Source organism: Candoia aspera, chromosome 2 (assembly GCF_035149785.1).
Source record: "Candoia aspera isolate rCanAsp1 chromosome 2, rCanAsp1.hap2, whole genome shotgun sequence".
Lineage (NCBI taxonomy): Eukaryota > Metazoa > Chordata > Lepidosauria > Squamata > Boidae > Candoia > Candoia aspera.
This window is the reverse complement of record NC_086154.1, coordinates 128,290,315-128,309,687: the sequence shown is the minus strand read 5'-3', so window position 1 is coordinate 128,309,687 and position 19,373 is coordinate 128,290,315. Positions and strand designations below refer to the sequence as shown.

The window sequence follows — 19,373 nt, the reverse complement described above, 5'->3', positions numbered from 1 at the left end:
TAAGGCTCCTCAGTTCCTCTTCACTTTCAGCCATCAAAGTGGTATCATCTGCATATCTGAGATTGTTAATGTTTCTTCCAGAGATTTTAACTCCAGCCTTGGATTCCTCAAGACCAGCTTGTCGCATGATGTGTTCTGCATACAAGTTGAATAGGTAGGGTGAGAGTATACAGCCCTGCCGTACTCCTTTCCCAATCTTAAACCAGTCCGTTGTTCCGTGGTCTGTTCTTACTGTTGCTACTTGGTCGTTATACAGATTCTTCAGGAGGCATACAAGATGACTTGGTATCCCCATACCACTAAGAACTTGCCACAATTTGTTATGGTCCACACAGTCAAAGGCTTTAGAATAGTCAATAAAACAGAAATAGATGTTTTTCTGAAACTCCCTGGCTTTTTCCATTATCCAGCGGATATTGGCAATTTGGTCTCTAGTTCCTCTGCCTTTTCTAAACCCAGCCTGTACATCTGGCAATTCTCTCTCCATGAACTGCTGAAGTCTACCTTGCAGGATCTTGAGCATTACCTTACTGGCATGTGAAATGAGTGCCACTGTTCGATAGTTTGAACATTCTTTAGTGTTCCCCTTTTTTGGTATGGGGATATAAGTTGATTTTTTCCAATCTGATGGCCATTCTTGTGTTTTCCAAATTTGCTGGCATATAGCATGCATTACCTTGACAGCATCATCTTGCAAGATTTTGAACAGTTCAGCTGGGATGCCGTCTTCTCCTGCTGCCTTGTTATTAGCAATGCTTCTTAAGGCCCACTCAACCTCACTCTTCAGGATGTCTGGCTCTAGCTCACTGACCACACCGTCAAAGCTATCCCCGATATTGTTATCCTTCCTATACAGGTCTTCTGTATATTCTTGCCACCTTTTCTTGATCTCTTCTTCTTCTGTTAGGTCCTTGCCATCTTTGTTTTTGATCATACCCATTTTTGCCTGGAATTTACCTCCAATGTTTCTAATTTTCTGGAAGAGGTCTCTTGTCCTTCCTATTCTATTGTCTTCTTCCACTTCCGCGCATTGCTTGTTTAAAAATAATTCCTTATCTCTTCTGGCTAACCTCTGGAATTTTGCATTTAATTGGGCATATCTCCCCCTATCGCTGTTGCCTTTTGCTTTCCTTCTTTCTTGGGCTACTTCTAGTGTCTCAGCAGACAGCCATTTTGCCTTCTTGGTTTTCTCTTTCTTTGGGATGTATTTTGTTGCCGCCTCCTGAACAATGCTGCCAACTTCTGTCCAGAGTTCTTCCGGGACCCTATCTACTAAGTCCAGTCCCTTAAATCTATTCTTCACCTCCACTGCATATTCCTGAGGAATATTCGTGAGCTCATATCTAGCTGATCTGTGGGTCTTCCCTAATCTCTTTAGTCTGAGCCTAAATTGTGCAAGAAGAAGTTCATGGTCTGAACTACAGTCAGCTCCAGGCCTAGTTTTTACCGACTGTACAGATGTCCGCCACCTTTGGCTGCAAAGGATGTAATCAATCTGATTTCGGTGTTGTCCATCTGGTGAAGTCCATGTGTAAAGCCGTCTCTTAGGTTGTTGGAAGAGAGTGTTTGTTATGCAGAGTGAATTGTCTTGGCAAAATTCTATCAGCCTATGTCCTGCTTCGTTTTGTTCTCCCAGGCCATACTTACCTGTAATTCGAGGTGTCATTTGACTGCCCACCTTAGCATTCCAGTCTCCTGTGATGAAAATAACATCTCTTTTAGGCGTGTTGTCCAGTAGGTGCTGCAGATCCTCATAGAACTGCTCTACTTCAGCTTCTTCAGCATTTGTGGTTGGGGCGTATATTTGGATCACTGTGATGTTAGATGGCTTGCCCTGAATTCGAATTGAGATCATTCTGTCGTTTTTGGGGTTGTATCCAAGCACTGCTTTAGCCACTTTACTATTAATTATGAAGGCTACTCCATTTCTTCTGTGGTCCTCTTGTCCACAGTAGTAGATCTGGTGGTCATTTGATGTGAAGTGGCCCATTCCAGTCCATTTCAGTTCACTGACGCCCAGAATGTCTATCTTTAATCTTGACATCTCACCAATAACTACATCCAATTTGCCCTGGCTCATAGATCTTACATTCCAGGTTCCAATGGTGTGTTGATCCTTAGAACATCGGATTCACCATTCACCACCAGCACCGTCGGCCGCTAACCGTCCTTTCGGCTTTGAGCTAGCTGCGTCATCACGACTGGGGCTAGTTGAGCTCATCCTCTGTTCCTCCCCAGCAGCATTTTGACCATCTTCCGACCTGGGGGTCTCATCTTCCGATGGTATACCGACATATCTCTGGTTGTACTGATCCATTTAGTTTTCACGGCAAGAATACTGGGGTGGGTTGCCATTACCTTCCCCAGGGATCGCATTTAGTCTGACCTCTCTGTCATGACCTTCCCGTCTTGGGTGGCCCTTCACGGTTTAGCTCATGGCATCATTGAGGTGCTCAAGCTCCAGCACCACGACAAGGTAACGATCCTTTGCGGAGATTCAGGCTTTAGCATATGTATATTATATAAACAGAAATTAATGGAAGAAGTAAATTTCAGTCTGTTCTTTTACTCTTTGGTATTTGAAGTAGCTGCAGTTATGAGGGTCTTAAAATTATTTCCTACTGTACTGTTTTCAGTGAACAAAATTAGGAACATGTCTTGGTTGTCATGGCAAGTATAATTCCCCAAATCATTGTAACTTTTAATCTACTGTGCCTGAATCCTTCAGTTTTGAGCTCAGGGCTGTGCTCTCACTTGCATTTCAACTGGAGATGACAGGGGTTCATTGGAAGCACACAAACCATTTTTCATTGTTGTAGGGAAAGACACTAGTAAATGCAAGGTAACTAACCAGGTAGTTTGAATCCATACGTTTGGGTAACAATGAATGCAAGAAATGCTTTAGAAAAATGGCATCTGACTATTTTTAAACCTGGAATAGTAAAGTCAACTCTCCTTCAAGTTGGACTTGACCCCTGCTGACCACATAGGGACATCTATGTTATATTCTTGGCAGTATTTTTGAGATAGTTTGCCTTTACCTTCTGGGATGTGCTGGTGATCTCCTATTACAGGCTGGCTTATGTTTTTGTTGCAGAACACATTTCTGTGAATTAATATAGAAATATGTTCTAAAACAAAGTATTAAAATTACACAGCATAATTTATTAGGTGCTTTATGAAATACAGTCTCATAAGAATTAATTACTTGATCTGAGATGACAAAGGACAGGCACTTCTACATTCACACATCATGTAAGGTATGGTTTGTGTTGCTTTAATATACAAGGCAGATGGAGGCCAGAGGCAGTCTTGCAAGTAAGGAAAGGTGGCTTGCTCTGTAATAGGTTGTCACAAATGCATCATATAAGCTTGCCCATCCCCTTCCTGGGGTCTCTACCCTCCTGGACCTCAAACATACCAAATATATGAATTCCCATGTACATATCAAGTTAAGTAACTGAAATCACAACTTACAGTTTGATATCCTGTCCTAAAACAAAACTTTTTTTTTCATTGATCCAATTTGCGAATCATTCTAAGCCAAAAACAAATAAACTGCTTTATAATTTTATGTGATCTGTGAACCCATGTGTTTAAATGGTCAAACTTTTAAGTTGCCTTCACATAGCTTTGGGCTGGAAGATACACACTGTTAATAGCATAGAGAATCAATTACATTATATTATAAGTGACATAGGAACACACCTGCATAATGCTTATTTAAAGGACTGGATGCATTTATATAGATTGCCTGACCTCTCCTTTAATGTTTTTCTAGAACTTTAGTCTGCACTGATTCCCTAAGACTGGCATAGAAAAAGCAATATGTACGATCCTATAGTCATGCTTGAGCTAGAGGAGGCTGCCACACAATTCACTGTGGGATTCCTGCACAGGATCTCTTGGAATGAGTGGAGGCTACAAAGCAAAGAATGATTTGCACAGATTTTATTCAGTAAAGATAAACATGTGAGAAAAATCATCCTTATGGATACTCCCATTGGAGTTTTTGTTCCATCAACAGATCTTGTCTAAGATCAGCAGTGGGCTAACATAATGAAGCTACAACTAAGTACTTGACTAATTTTCCTACTTCAGTCACTGAATCAGCCTTCTTTTGGTGCATGGCAATTCCATATTCTAATTCCATTCTGCCCATTCTCCATAATGCTACAATTTAAAAAAGGAAAAACTCATACAAATTCATATATTTTTCAATCCAATTTTCCCTTACAATGTATGTTGCCTGTAATTTTTCCTAATTTGTGCAGTTTTGTGTATAATTGTTGAACCAAGAGCAGCATACAAACAACAACTGCCCAGAGTCCCTCTCTTCGGGGGAGATAGGCGGTGGCAAAATTTGAAAAATAAATAAATATGCATAATTAAGAGAAGTACACATACTGAATGATAACTGGTTTCTAATGTTCATATTAGTCTGAAAAGTGGAAGAATTAGGTCAGCTCTATAAACATAGATCAAGTACATTATTTCCTATCTCTCTACTTCATCCCCAAGGACATCCAATGTAAGGACTGCATCACTTAGATTGTATGTAGACTAAGATAAGGGGGAATGACACTTAAACCTCTCCGTTTTGGAATCATGGTAAATGAGTTTAAAGTTGATTGCTTATGCTTGATATGGTACAGCTGAAGCTTAAATAAAGTTTATGCATTCTGTGATGATTATGCTCAATTCATATCCTGCATTTTGCAGTTATTTTTTATTACTATTAAAGCACATTTCTGCAAAGATAAAGTTCCAAGCGTAAAGCCAAAGAGAAATAGGGTAAGGCATCTAATAATCATAGAGTGAAGCTTAGCTTTGCCAAAGTTTGGACTCATTCCCATTATTGGTAGAGCATATTACACAAAAGGAGGAAAGATGCAAAATTATGTGCCCAGTTGATGTGGAGTATAGAATCTGGCTTTTCCTTGTTGAAGAACTTTGAATTACTGTAGTAGAATTTTTGTTTTAAAGCACCAAGCGTACATAATATTGAATGGCTTTCCCAGATAATCAGAAACCATGCAGTGAAGAAAATAGTAGCTGTATGTATCACAAGAGCTTTTTTTTTGTCCTCCTTCCTCAGTCAGCAATTCCTACAAAGTAGGAAAGTCCCTGCTATTGTCTCATATCTACCTATTGCTCACATCTATATACATTTTCAAAAAAAAAATTGCTTTTTTCAACAAAGGAAGCTTCATCTCTTTCATTTATATTGCCTACCACTGTTGGCAGTCAGGGAATGGTATTTTGGAAGAAACAAGCATTCCTGGAAGCCACAGTTCAAATTGCAGCTCTTATAACCTGGAAATAGTTGAGGCCTTTCTTTGAAGAAAAATGGGTGTTGTGCCTCTTTATCTAATTCCTGCTATGCTTGGAGACCCTGCTCTTCTTCCTGCATACTGAAGCCAGGGTGTACAGATGCAGCTAAAAGTATTGGCACCCCTCCACTGTTTCCCAAAGAATCCCAATTTGTCGTGAAATAGGTTGAAACTAACACAAGTAAATGGCATCCACCATTCTTTAATCCATAGTCATAGAGCACTTTGCTTTTGATGTATGACTTAACTTGTTCTGGTAAATAATAATTTCAGAGATATGTGATTTAGCAAAATCTTTTTGAGGAAGTTGTATATTCAGTCAATCAGAAAATGTCACATTCTCTCCCCCTGTGGTAATTTTTTTTTAACAGGCTTGGTTAATATTAAAAGCTCAGTTTTAGTTTTTCTTTTTAAAGATTTACAAAATCAGGTGAACTTGGGATATAGTTGTAATGATAGTTTGTGTGTGTTTTTTAAATGTATTTTCTACTTAAAGTTTTTCTTTGTATATATGCTAAATTATTTTTATTTTATATTATATTATTTTATGTATGTCTGTTTGAAAATGAATCAATAAAAGTATTTGGGTTTGAAGGAAGAAACATAGATAGACTTGGAGAAGTATTGACATAGTCCAATACTTCTCCAAGTCTAACTACTTTTTTCCCCCAAACCAAATACTTTTATTGACATAGTCCAAAGGTTGAAGCCCTCTGGAATCCCTGCAGTGTCTGTCTTGACTTGGTCTATCTCAAAGAGTATAATAACAGTATCCTGAAAGCCTGTAATTTTCCCTCTGTCCCCTCTTATACTAACAAAATCAAGGAGGGATTATTCTGAGTTTCTTTCTCATGCTTGCTTCAGTCTCTAGACTATGCAATTGCTTCTCCAAATCCACTAACAGTTCTTTTGCACCAAGGTCCTCTTTGAATTCCTTTACAAATACATAGTGATGGTGCAGAGATGGAAAGGGGAAGAAGAAGACACTGTAGTAATGTAGACAAAGGTTACACGGGAGACAGTTTACAAGCATGATGGCGTATATCACATTAGAGGAAGAGCATGTGAAGCATCTAATCTTGTATGTGAAGTTGTTGGAGCCCATAATAGTCCTGTTGTAGAAGTGGGGGCAAAGTAGACATCTGGGCTTGTTCCCATCATCTGCCAGCAATGGACCTCTGGATTCTGTGTCAAACAGTCTAGAATTTGCACAGAGTAGTTAATGGCCACAAGTCTGACATCAGGATTCAACAAGGACAAAGTAATAATGGAGTATTTTAACCTCCCAGGACATTCCAATACAGATCTCAGAGCAGCAATTTTGGAACAAAGAAACTTTGCCACCACAACTGAGCATGAGACAGCTGAATGCATATACATGAAGAGTTTTCAGTCTATTTCAGATCTGAACAAACACAATGGGTTTAACACACTACAATTTGTAATTGATAAGATACTTGTACAGTAACCGGTCTCCCAGAACCTTCATCTGCATTACGACCCTGTCTTCCCCTTCCCCTCCCCTCCCTCCACGTCACTGCTGTGTATTTAGATCCCACATCAGTCAAGCCATTCTGTTCATCTCAGGAAGTGAGCTGCAGCTCAAGGAAGCTTATGCCCTTTAGATAAAAACTTGTAAGTCTTAAAAGTGCTCCTAGACTTTTTCTGATTTTTGTTTAAGAGAAAAGCATGCTGGATTTGAATTAAGAGATATACTGTAAGTTCTGAATTGGCCTTGTGCTACTCAATAAATCAGCTGTTCATAAGGACTACCATTCCTGAGATATAATAACAATTTAGTTCCCTTCTGTGTTTTTCAAATCTCTGGGAAGCTTCAGCTAAGTTCACATCTGCCTTGAGGACCCTGACAGGCAGGTTGAGTATTCTTGCTAATGAAAAAATGGGCATAACAACATAAAAATGGACTACAGCAATTCAATTCAAAAGAAAAAAATTAGTACAATACTGGCTTTTCTGCAAATCCCTGTACAGTGGAGCACAGTCAGAAATAAATTGACTCAGCTTCCAGACAGATGATGATGTCATGAAAACAATCAGGTCTAAAGCTGGTATAAAACAGTGGTGTGAGTTTTCAGGAATTCAGGACACTACTCAGCAATCCTTGGGTTTTTTCCCCATCCATCTAGTTTAGCCACCAGCAACCTAAACAAAACTCCAAAATGCCAATTTATACCAACTAGATCCCGAAATTTCTGAACTTCCTCCACTATCTAGTCTGGTCCCGTTCAGAATATATTTCTGCCACTTGTTACCAGTGCTTCATCAAACTGCTTCCTGCATCCTTATCTTACTTACCATCTGTTCTTTCAATTTTGGCCACATGTCCTGGACATTATTTGATCCTGCTTGTCCCCTGCTAGTAACATTCTGTCTCTCCTTTATCCCTTGTTGTTCCGTAACAGGCCAGCTACTAAGGCGAAAATGGGTAGGATCAGGGCAAGACAAGTCTTGCTGACATTTTTTTCATATCCAATAATTCTTTAAGAATCAAGAAAAACTACTATTCTTCTGTAATCCCAGGCCAGTTGGCTACCAAATAAACAAGATATTAAAAGAAATGTTGGCTTTAAAGTCAAACCATCTGGTTTTGATTGTAAAAATAAGTAACTTCTCAAATTGTTGGCATGTTCTGGGTCCCTTCAAACTGTCTCTCCAGTTGCTCCAGGAGATTTACTGTACTTGTTTCAGTTTTTGTTCTTCCGCTTTCGTTGGACTGGATATCCCCAGAAAAGCTGAACGGTAAAAGCATTATGGCTAAAACAACTAAGATTTAATCTTATGGACAACATCAGCATTTTGTTCTGTTTAATGACAGTAACATGTTTGTTTATTACTCTTAGAACATATCCTTCCCCAAGAAGCTTAGAGGGTTATTTTATACTCACAGCACACACCAGCCATCCTGTAAGATAGATTTGACCAGTATTACTTAATTACTTTCACATCAAAATCAGTAAAACTTAAAAGCTCCAGATATGTGCTGGAACTTTTGTTTCATACCTGTTGCATCTTTGCTTCCTCAGTTTTCAAAGCTCTTCACAACTTCACATATCCAGTAATTATAACTATTCTGTAAGAAAAAAGGATATCATCATCATCATCGATCATCCCCATTATTTGAAAGGGGAGCTGCACTAGCAAATAATTTTAAGGTCTGCAATGAATTTGTGGCTGAGTAGACCTTTCATCTTGGATGTTTGTGTTCATGATCATTCGGTCATTAAACCTACACAGAATTATAGTTTGTTTGTTTGTTAAGATAACACATAACATCAGGTTTCTAAATTTTAAAGCAAAGCTGAAGAATGTGTAGAAATCCTCATTATAGGGTTAGAATAAGTAAGTATTGACAGACTAGTTATCCATTCCTTTTCAAATATTAAATTCATGTTAAAGGCTTTGATATTAGAATTAAAGGTGCTATTTTTAATAATTTTTCTATTTGGGTGACACATTGAGGATGTCACTGGCTAATATATACAGGTAGTCCTTGCCAGGGCTGCAACCGGGGGAGGGGGTCAAGCGGGGCATGTGCCCCAGGTGCTGCACTGGGGGGGTGCCAAAATGGGCGCGGAATCCATGTTTGCCCCGGGTGACACAGACCCTAGTTGCAGCCCCAGTCTTTGCTTAATGATCACAATTGGGACTGGAATTTCAGTTGCTAAGTGGTCATTAAGCAAATCCGACATGATTTTACCACCTTTTTTGTGGTGGTCGTTAAGTGAAGTACCATGGGTGTTAAGTGAACCACGTGGCTGTTAAGCGAATCACGCAGTTCCCCATTGATTTTGCTTGCCAGAAGCTGGCCAGAAAGGTCAAAAATGTTGATCCTGTGACCAAGGGACGCTGCAACAGTCGTAATTATGAACCAGTTGCCAAGCACCCAAATCGTGATCACGTGACTGCAGGGACACTGTGATGGTCATAAGTATGAGAACCGGTCAGAAGCCATTCTTTTCAACACCATTGTAAGTCCAAACCATCACTAAATGAATGGTTGTTAAGTGAAGGCTACCTGTTTTGCTAACTAAAGGAATGGAGGCCAGGAGAGAATGGAGGGAACAATTCAGAACAGTAATTTTGGATTCCTTAACAGAAAAGAAGCCCATTGTTTTAAGAAGGTGAGTGTTTGGAGTGGAAGAAGTCAAACAGACGAATGCGTAGATTAGCTGGGAGTTCTAAAGCCAAGGACTATGGTGACTCTGGCAAGCATATTGGGGGAGCAGGTAATTTGCACAGAAAATGAAAGATGCCTGAATTTTACAGAATAGCCTGGCAACAGATTTAAAGAAAAAATGTGGCAAAGGGATACTACGCTACACTTGAGTTTAGCCCAAAGGCCAAGAAGGGATGCAGTGAAGGGGAGGGGTTGAGGACAACTTGTGGAGAAAGGATTAAGGTAAAATTCAGAAAAAGGATTCCCTCCCAGATGAGCAGATGCTAGGTTTAGGGTAGAGTATTTGGACAAAAAGAAGACAAAGGAAACAAACAACGTTCAGTAACTTAAGAAGCAACCATTTTTATTCTTTCAGAGCTTTTGTGGATTGTATCCACTTTGACAAATGCCTAGAGTAAGAATCCTGTGAGACAGTTTTTATCAGCGTATTCAGTAATGGAGGGGTGGAAAGGACAAGGACGTTGAGAATAAGTAATATTGTAATAAAGCAGGAGAAGCAGAGAGGCAGTATTGCTTAAATAACGGCCATAAAGAAAGCAACCACAGTGTCTTTGTCGGTTCTGTGCAATAAAAGCAAAGACCAGCAACACCCTATTTATAGCAGTGAGAAAGGAGAATGCTTATATGCACCGTTGGAGGAAGGGAAAGGAGAGAAAATGGAAGGCTTGCTTGACAGAAGACCAAAAGAAGGAAGTTTTTACCTTATTTTATTTTTATGTCCACCCATCTCACAAATGCGACTCTGGGTGTCTAACGAAATTTTAAAACTATACACAATAAACAGTAGCCAAAAGCAAGGACAAACTGAACTATCCTCCTCCTGTCCTCCAGGCCTGGGAAAATACCCAAGTCTTAAGAGCCTTCCCAAAGGCAACCTAACCCTGGGTGGGGTGGGCTTCCAAAGGGCAGGCACCATGGCAGAAAAGGCACTCAGTGGACATATCTCTCTCTCCTCTGTCTTACTGCTTTGATATGATGGAAACTAACCTCGGATAAAAGGATAATACAGGAAACTCAGAACATGGGGCAAATAGTTTTTTCTTTCCTTCTCTCTTAAAAATCAGTATATAATATTGCTTGGGGACTTTGTTGATAGGTTTTACCACAGGCTCCACCTAGAATGTGACAAATTTTAAATGAGGAAAAGATAATCCATAGGCCTCACTTGTGGTGTTTTCTGAAAGGTCAGGTGTGCTGTTTGGCTTTTTTGGCATCCGTTTTGCCACGTTTCCACAATGGAAGAGTTTCTCTTTAACCTTTGACCCTGCAATACTAGCCCCCACCCCAGTGCAGGCTACCTGACATTACTTTTTGCTATCACAAATAGCTAATGCTATCGGGGGTGGTGCTACAGGTTATGGTAAAAAAAAAAAAGTCAAGATGGCGGCCATTAACAGTATAATCGATGTTCCACCTGCTTATGTGCAGAGTCAGAGTCACCGGTCTCAACCCTCGCAATTGTGTGTGGAAGTAGGAATTGATAGATTGATTATAGCTGCATGTTATTCTAGTGAATGGTGATAATCGAAAAAAACAAAGGGAAAATTGGACAACATTTTGAATGAATAAGATGCAGGGAAATATGTTGCTAAGGGAAGGGATATATGATGAAAGCAAGAAATGTGTGAAAATAAAGGGAACTCTTAGCAAGGGGTTCAGCACTGGGCAAGGAATAAGATAAGCTTTCCTTGTACAACAGAGATATCAAAATTCTTATGATAAATACAGTAGATCTGTGTTGTGGACATGAATATATGCATAATGCTGTATGTAGACAATGCTGTGTTGATATCTGACAATGCTAATGATTTGCAGCAAATGATACATAGATTATTGATGCAACAAGAAGTACAGATCTGAAAATTAGTGTATCAAAGACCAAGATAGATTGGCCTTGATTGTCTGATTGATTGAAAGGAAAAACGGAGTGAACCATTGCAATTTACAAGCAGCAAGTAGATTAACTTCTGTACCCTTTCCTGGGGAAATGGAGAAATTTTAAGATGTGCAGATATTGATAATATGCTAGGAATGAAAGTTTAAACAAGTGAAACTAATTGTATAAAAGCATGCTTCTGCTATTGTTGTATTGATGTGAGAGCTGGACATGTGAGGAGAAATATGAAAGTTGCATACAGTGGAAATGGAGTACCTAATGAAGTACTTTGTATGGTTAAAAACAAGAAGAGTTAGGGTCAGGAATGAATCAGTGCTAAATAAAAGTGGAGTGAATATAAAAATAAGTGACCAATAGATTCAGGTTTGATCATGTAGAGAACTTAGGAAGACTGAGTTGCATAAGAAGAGGAGGAGTGAATAAGTTAAGAGGAAGGGGAAGTCTGAGAAAGTCATAGTTGGATGGAGCTGATGAGATGTTCCAAAAGAGAGAGATGATAAGTTTAAAGAAGAGGACATCCAGTGTTTAGATGAGGTGAAAGAAAGGACGGTTTGAAAGGACAGAAAGATGTGGGAAAGAGCTATAGTCAATGGTGTTAGTGTAAACAAGATCTAGTTTCCTTTTCCTTTCTCATCTTCTGCCTTTCTTTTCCTTACTACTTCTTACTTTTCTATATTTTGCATAATCTTTCTTCCTTAATATTGAGTTCCTATATACAGTATTTATAATATCTGTTGAGAAGCATACTAATGAATTCTCTTTTTAGTACTTATATATACTGTAGTCCTTATACATAAAGGGTACAACTTTCAACCTGGTGTTCTCCAGATGTTTTGAAGTCCATCCCTCTTCAGCCACAGAGAAGGGAGAACACCTGGAGGGCATTAGTTATACAAGGAAAGTTTTATGGTCCCTATTGTTACCTAAGTTGGTTTGATTAAGTTGGGCAGGTAGGATGAAACCCTGTATTTATTTGGGAATGACTTCTTTTTCAGGTCAGTTAATTAACATGCATAGAAATCTATTAATGAAATAGTATTTCAATTGAGATGTTCTCTAATCTTCTGCCTAAATTTGATCAAGTGGATTAGAAGGAGGGTATACATTCATTGTAGGTTGATACACGTGGGACTTGCTGAGAGACATTACAGTATGGCATATTCTTGTAGAATGCCAACCAGACAACAGTGACATTTGTGTATGTGTGTGTTGTGTGATTGGTGTCAGTTTGGCTACATAAGGATTCACTATTAGTTATTCAATATTCTTCTTATCCTAGCTGGGAAGAGGAGCTTTTTCTCCTTAATTAAGCATAGAGCTTATAACTGGATTAAGATGTGCTTTCTGATCTGGGAACAGTGAAGAGGGTTTACGAAAGTGGATTAGTCTCACTGTCTCTGCAAGTGTCTGTGTTCACCAACAGATAGATTGTGGTCTAAATCTAGTTTAGAGTCATGGGCTAGGAGGAATGTCTTATGCAAAACGCTGGGAGAGAGGATATCACACTATTTTATTTCTTTGAGGAGCAAAGTAAGTTTTATTTCTATTTATTGGAGTAAAATATAAAAATTAAACCATTATTTAAATAATCATTCATGAACTAAGATGAACTAACATTTATGAATAAAGCTGTAGATCTGGTTTGCATGATGGCTGTGGAAATGTAATAGGCACATGTCTGATAATACTTGGATCAAATTCTGAGATTATACTTACAATGTGTGAAGTTCTGAAATGTTAACTTTGATGAGAAAGATAATTATATGGCAGCTGGTCCTTTTCCAACTGACTATTCACATCTCTTTTTGTCTAATTAATATCTGTATGGCTATTCCTCCGGAAATGAATTTGCTTTTTAAAGTTGAGCTTATATTGAGCTGTATATTTCTCAGTATTGAAATGCATGCCCCTCTTCACCTTTTAAGTGGCAGAGCAGTTGAATCACTGTTCAGTAGATCTGTCTCACTGTTATCAAGAAACTTCACTGTTAGTTTTTCACAACTTCAGGCTAGCTTTTTTCAAAAATATCTGGTAGACTTTATTGGTGGGTAAGATCTGAAGTTGATCTATCAGAATAATTGTTGTTGGTTTGTCTTCTAGCCATGTGACACAAACAACATCCTGGATCCATCCTGTCACTAATGTCCTTGCCTTGTCATGCTTGGAAGGGAACGAGGATGATGGTTTCAGAGAGCTTCCGGATCCCCAAACTGGAGATCATAGATGAAAGACAACCACTTCCAACAGTTTATTCATCAACTGAAATGAATAAAAGCTTAGTTATTGTTTCTGTGTAACAGGTTTTAAGGGTAAACAAATGCTTTCAGAGTATCAGTATTATACAGAAGAACCAGTTTCACATTCCATGAGTTTAATTTTAATATTCTTTATGTCCCCATCATTTCAAATTCATATTTTTTTCAAAACAACCATGGAAACCTCCTTGCATTCCAAATAATTATTGCTAATAGCAGATGTGAGGGACTAAAGCTGGCCCAAGAGCTAGATTGTTCCTTACACATATCCTACTGCATTCTCTTCAACAGTGCTGAGTCTCTCAGGCTAGTCTTACCATGAAGTAAATTTAAGGAAGTAGATTCAGAAAGTTTTGGGGTGTTATAGAAAGGTAACAAAAACAGTTGTTGGGTCTGGGCGGTTGTTTTTGTTTTTGCTTTTTTGTGACTTCAAGTCAGTGTTGACTCCTGGTTTCTGCCTCGACAAGCCCCTGAAGTTTTCTTGGCAAGGTTTTTCAGAGGTGTTTTGCCATCACCACCTTCTTTCTAGGGCTGAGAGATGGTGACTGACCCAGGGTTCCCCAGCTGGCTTTGTGTCTGAGGCAGGACTAGAACTCACCGTCTCCTGGTTTCTAAGCTGTTGCCTTAACCACTACACCAAACTGGCTCTCTGGTTATTTACTTAGCTATTGCATTTTTAGTGGAAGGGATGGCAGGGAGACACTTGAAAATCTTCTTCCTGTAAACCAGAAGGATTAATTCCACTGGAGTAATTTCCATTGGAGTTGGGTAACCAGTCAGCACTATTTGTTCTTTTAGATCTAGAAATATCAGTCTAGCCACTCTATACATCTGATAAAGTGAGATGCTTCTCACAAAAGCTTAGGGCTTTTAATAAAACTTGTTAGTTAGAAAAGATGCTACCGGACTCCTCCTGATTCCTTGCCACCATAGACTAGCACGGCTGTCTTCTTACAACATCTCTACCAGAAGAATGAGGTACCTGTCCAACTCCTTAGTTTCACAGCTTTTCCAATCAGTTATCAATACATAAACTCAAGTAATTAGCTGAGCAGTTTTGTCTTATACTCAGCCATAGTAACATTTCAGCAACCTGGAGATGTTTGGGGTTTTTTAACCCATTAATTAATGGCTCTTCAAAAGTAGGTCACTACGTCCAGTGTATTTCTTTATCTTAGCATCATATTGTTGGTCGGATAAGTTGCCATTGCCTCACATCTTTCATGAACAGATTATGTTCTGTTTAAAAGCAAAATGTTCTCCAGCCCTGACTTACTTGCCTTTCTGCTTTAAGTTATAAGATGTATTTCATTATGCAGACAGCTGCAAATAGGATATGTAGTCTGAAAATATAGTGCCTTAGCAATTTGTATTAGTAAAGTTCTTAATGTTTTTTTATAACAAAATTAGCCTAATTTTTAACTTCCTTTTTTTTTATTTCCCAGATTATGAGCCTGCCAATTTCTCACTTTTTCTTTTTGCACATGATATAACAGGCTAGTGACAAACAATGTACTGTCATTGTGTTCAGTCTTAATAGATGAATAAATGAGATTTGTTTCAAGGTTTTGAAGTTTGGAGTATTTAGTCTTCTCAAAGCTGTGACTGGCAATCACAAGGGCTATAAATTTTACTATAGCAGATTATAGTAGCTTGTTAACTGTGGACTAAAGATAAAGCCATATTCCAAAACACGTGCCAAAAACTTAACAAGCCAAAATCAACCCAAAGTTATATATGGAAAGCAATTTATCTGTCCCCAGAGTGCACAGTACTTGCATTTCCTTTGTCCTATGTATCTATCAGTTGCTTCATGAAGTACTTGACTTATGGGAGCAGTAAATTACTATTCACATAATGAATGCCTGCTGGCAATCAAATCACTTTGGGAATAACTTTGCCAACTAAAATCGTTTTAGGTGGCAGTCCAAAATATAACTTAGGGAAGATCCTTACTAGTGACTTAGTATCTTTCTGTAGTCATCATACCATAGAAAGCCACCCCCACAGAAAAGTACTGACATGAGAATGGTTTGGGACGCAAGCAAAGCCTTTATTAGGGGTTATCTGCTACAATATAACTCTGAACTTAAGAAGAAGAGGCAAGAGAAAATACAAAATATTTTGGATGAGATTAAAAGAAAAGAAGAATTAAGGAACTCCCCAGGGAATACAAATATCTCCCCACAAAGATTTTACAGCAACAGTTATCTATGTTAACAAGTAGAGAAATGGAAATAAAATTGAACTATGCAAAACAAAGAAATTTTGAATTCATGAATAAACCAGGGAAATGGTTGGCTTACAAATTGCAAAAAAAAAAAAGAATGATACTGAAACTACAAGAAGGAGATACTGTATTAAAAGATAACGTGGCCATACAAAAAACATTTTATCAATGCTACTCTAATTTGTATAAAGGATATGATATTCTGCTGGAGAAAATAGATGAATATATGGGAAAACAAAATTTACTGAGGATTACAGAGGAACAAAGACAAATTATGAATGGATCTATAACAATAAGTTTCAAAAGCAATTAAAGAGAATAAACCAGGAAAGGTACCTGGGCCTGATGGACTATCAAATTTGTATTATAAATGCTTTGAGGATGAACTTTTACAACCTTTACAAAATATGATGAATTATATTGTACAGGGTGGAAAAATGCCAGAGACCTGGAAAGAGGCTAAAATAACATTAATACCTAAAGAAGGACAAGATTTGACTTTAGCAAGGAATTACAGATGAATATCATTGTTGAATGGTTATAAGTTGTTTACCATGATTTTAGCTGAAAGACTGAAAATAATTTTGCAAAAATTTATTCATGAGGATCAGTGTGGGTTTTTATCTAAAACACAGTTGAAAGACAATGTTAGAACTGTGTTGAATATTTTGGAATATTTGGAACAACATAATGAAAAACAAGCTGCATTGATCTTTTTAGATGCAGAGAAGGCTTTTGACAATTTGAACTGGACTTCTTTGTTTAAGGCTTTGGAAGATATTAATTCTGGAGAGAATTTTACAAACAGGTAAAATTGATTTATACTTCACAGATGGCACAATCTCTGTTAACAGAGATTTAACTAAACCATATGAGATACAAAAAGGAACAAGACAAGGCTGCCCACTGTCATGTTCACTGTTTCAATGTGCACTGTACATCGTAACATTGAACATGCCATGGTGCTGACGCGCATTTCTGTTGGGAGGGAACTGCTGTGAAACCTTGTGCCAAGCTCTGTATCTATGTTTATTTCAATGGAATGTGTTTGGGTTATGTGCTCTGCTCAAGGACTTTTCCCGCGGACCATCAGAAGCCGTTAGGAGCCCCTGGGATTGTGAGCCTGGGAAGATTCTATGGGGGGAGGGATTTCGTTTGCACCGAGGGGGTTTTAGTTTGCATTTGGGGCGCGTTTTCCATTCTCAGCTTTCTTTGTGATCCTGCATACTATTCTCTAATAAATCAGATATCTGTATGAACCTTTTCATGAGTCTGATGGTGTTTTAGGATAGGCAATCATTACATAAAGCTGAGAATCCCCAAAGTTTTACCGTTAGTTCCTGCCAAGATTAGTTTCTTGTGAGGGAAAACAGTTAACGATGGCCAAAGCAAAACCCACGACCAGGAGACGAGCTGACTAGCTTGATGCCCGAGTCAACGGTCAGGAGCGAAGAACGGAGCCTCACCCCAGAGCCTTCAGCTTCATGGCAGCATTCGAGTTCCAGCTCGGAGGGAGAGGGTTCCAAAGAGGGGAGAGCACCAAAGCAACCGGCACCCCGCCAATCGGCCACAGAGTTAATCTCCTGGGATGAAATGGGAGAACCCCAGCCAGGGATGTCTCAGTCGTCCTGGAAGGAGGTATCTCAAACCCCTGAAAGGCTAAGAGTGGTAGAGGCGAAATTAGAATCGATGGAGTTCATGCTAAAAGCCCTGTCTTTGTCATGGGGGAGGGCAGTTGAGGCGTGAAGGAGATTCCAGCTCCACACGATCATCCGCCAACCCCTCACCCGGACCACCGGTGGAGCGGGGCCAGAGACGAAGCCGGGATGAATCTCCACCCCGCAGAGCCCGTCCATCAGTGTCCCCAACCCGAGACAGGAGAACTACTGCAACCTGGGGTCCAACCACTCAAATAGCCGCTAATTCAGCTCCAACAGGAGCGGGGGTGAAAGACTTTTCTGTCAAGTTTGACGGGGATCCAACTAAGTTGTCTTTTTTCTTCACTAATGCAAAAAATTATATGAAACAGTTTGGCCCCCGTTTCCCTTCCAAAGAGGCTAAAATAGCTGCCATTGCCACCAAGCTGAAGGGACGAGCAGCTGATTGGTATGTTCAATTAAGCGAGGCTAGCTCCCCTGAGCTTGAGGATTTCAAGGAATTTATGTGGGCATTAAAGCTGCACTTTGAAGATCCGCTAGCCAAAGCAAGGGCTAAAAGGGCACTGAAGGATCTTAGCTAGGGCCAACTGTCTGTAGCTGATTATGCCCTGGAGTTTAAGGCTTTAGCGGGGAAAATTACTGACTGGTCCCAGTCTACCTTAATAGAACGATTTAAAGAGGGACTCGATAGGGACACAGATCAGGCCCGCCTTAGCTTTTGGGGTTTATATGTCTGGGTCTTTCCCATGCTTCTTCAGTTTGTTAGGATTTTCTGTCTTACGTAGCAGTAATAAACACTAGAGAACTACTCCTGGTCTCAGTGTGTGTCTCACTGTTAGGACACCTGGGAAGAGGAGAGAGATCGGCACTATGCAAGGGGTCAGTGTCTCCGCTGCGGAAGGGAAGGACACCGAACAGCTGATTGCCCAAAAGTCAAGGCTGGAGACCAAGCGGGCAAACTGCCGGCCAAATTGCCGCCTTCATCGCGGAGGATGATGGCAAGGGGGCAGCCGATGCTGAAGAAGTACCCTACTTCTCGGGAGAGGTTGAAGATGACTCCAAGGAACTGGCGGGAAACGCCAGCCACCTGCCTTGAAAAGCACCTGCGGGCAGGTGGAGGATGGGCGCGAAGATGCTATGGTGAGTGCTGACTGTCCGACTCTAGCAGTAAAAGTAAAATTGGGTTCCCGCACTAAGACTACGGAAGTCTGGGCTTTAGTGGACTCTGGGTGTTCCAGGTGTCTGATTCACCCTGATCTGGTTGCTGCTCTGGACCTGCCTAGCTTTCCCCTCCAGCAGCCTTTGATCTTCACACAGTTGGATGGTTCAACGGCGGGGGTGGGGGGGGCTGGTGGCAACCCATTTCACTGGAACTGTTGTGATGCAAATGGGCAGCCACCGTGAATCTTTAAAATTTGTAGTGGCCCCTGTTGGCAATCCCTTGGTAATTCTAGGGATTCCCTGGTTGACCTATCAAAACCCATATATAAACTGGGAACACAGAACTCTGACTTTTAAGGACGGGTTTTACCAAGCCCCTACAGCAGACAGAGCTTCATGTGCAGGGGTTGGAAGGGCTGCAATTGCCATGCCGCACCCTAGCTTGACACATTTAGAAGGCTTGCCAGATCAATACCAAGGCTTTGCAGATGTCTTTGGGGAAATGGAAGTGGATCAGCTACCCCCCACCCCATCGAAAAACTGACTGTGCAATAGAGTTGGTTCCCAACGCCCAATTGCCCAAGCCGAAAATTTATCCAATGACTCAGAAAGAGCTTGAGGCATTGCGGGACTTTATTGAC

At 39.9% G+C, this 19,373-nt stretch overlaps 1 protein-coding gene across 1 annotated transcript in view; it reads left to right on the top strand.

Annotated features, from left to right (window-relative positions):
* The window catches only part of STXBP4 (syntaxin binding protein 4), a 99,297-nt gene extending 84,050 nt beyond the window's left edge, over positions 1–15,247 (top strand). Inside the window, exon 23 of the mRNA XM_063293602.1 lies at positions 13,529–15,247. Coding sequence (XP_063149672.1) covers positions 13,529–13,655 — 127 coding nt within the window. The 3' untranslated portion in view covers positions 13,656–15,247. The remainder of the gene's footprint in view (positions 1–13,528) is intronic.
* Positions 15,248–19,373: the final 4,126 nt, after the last annotated feature.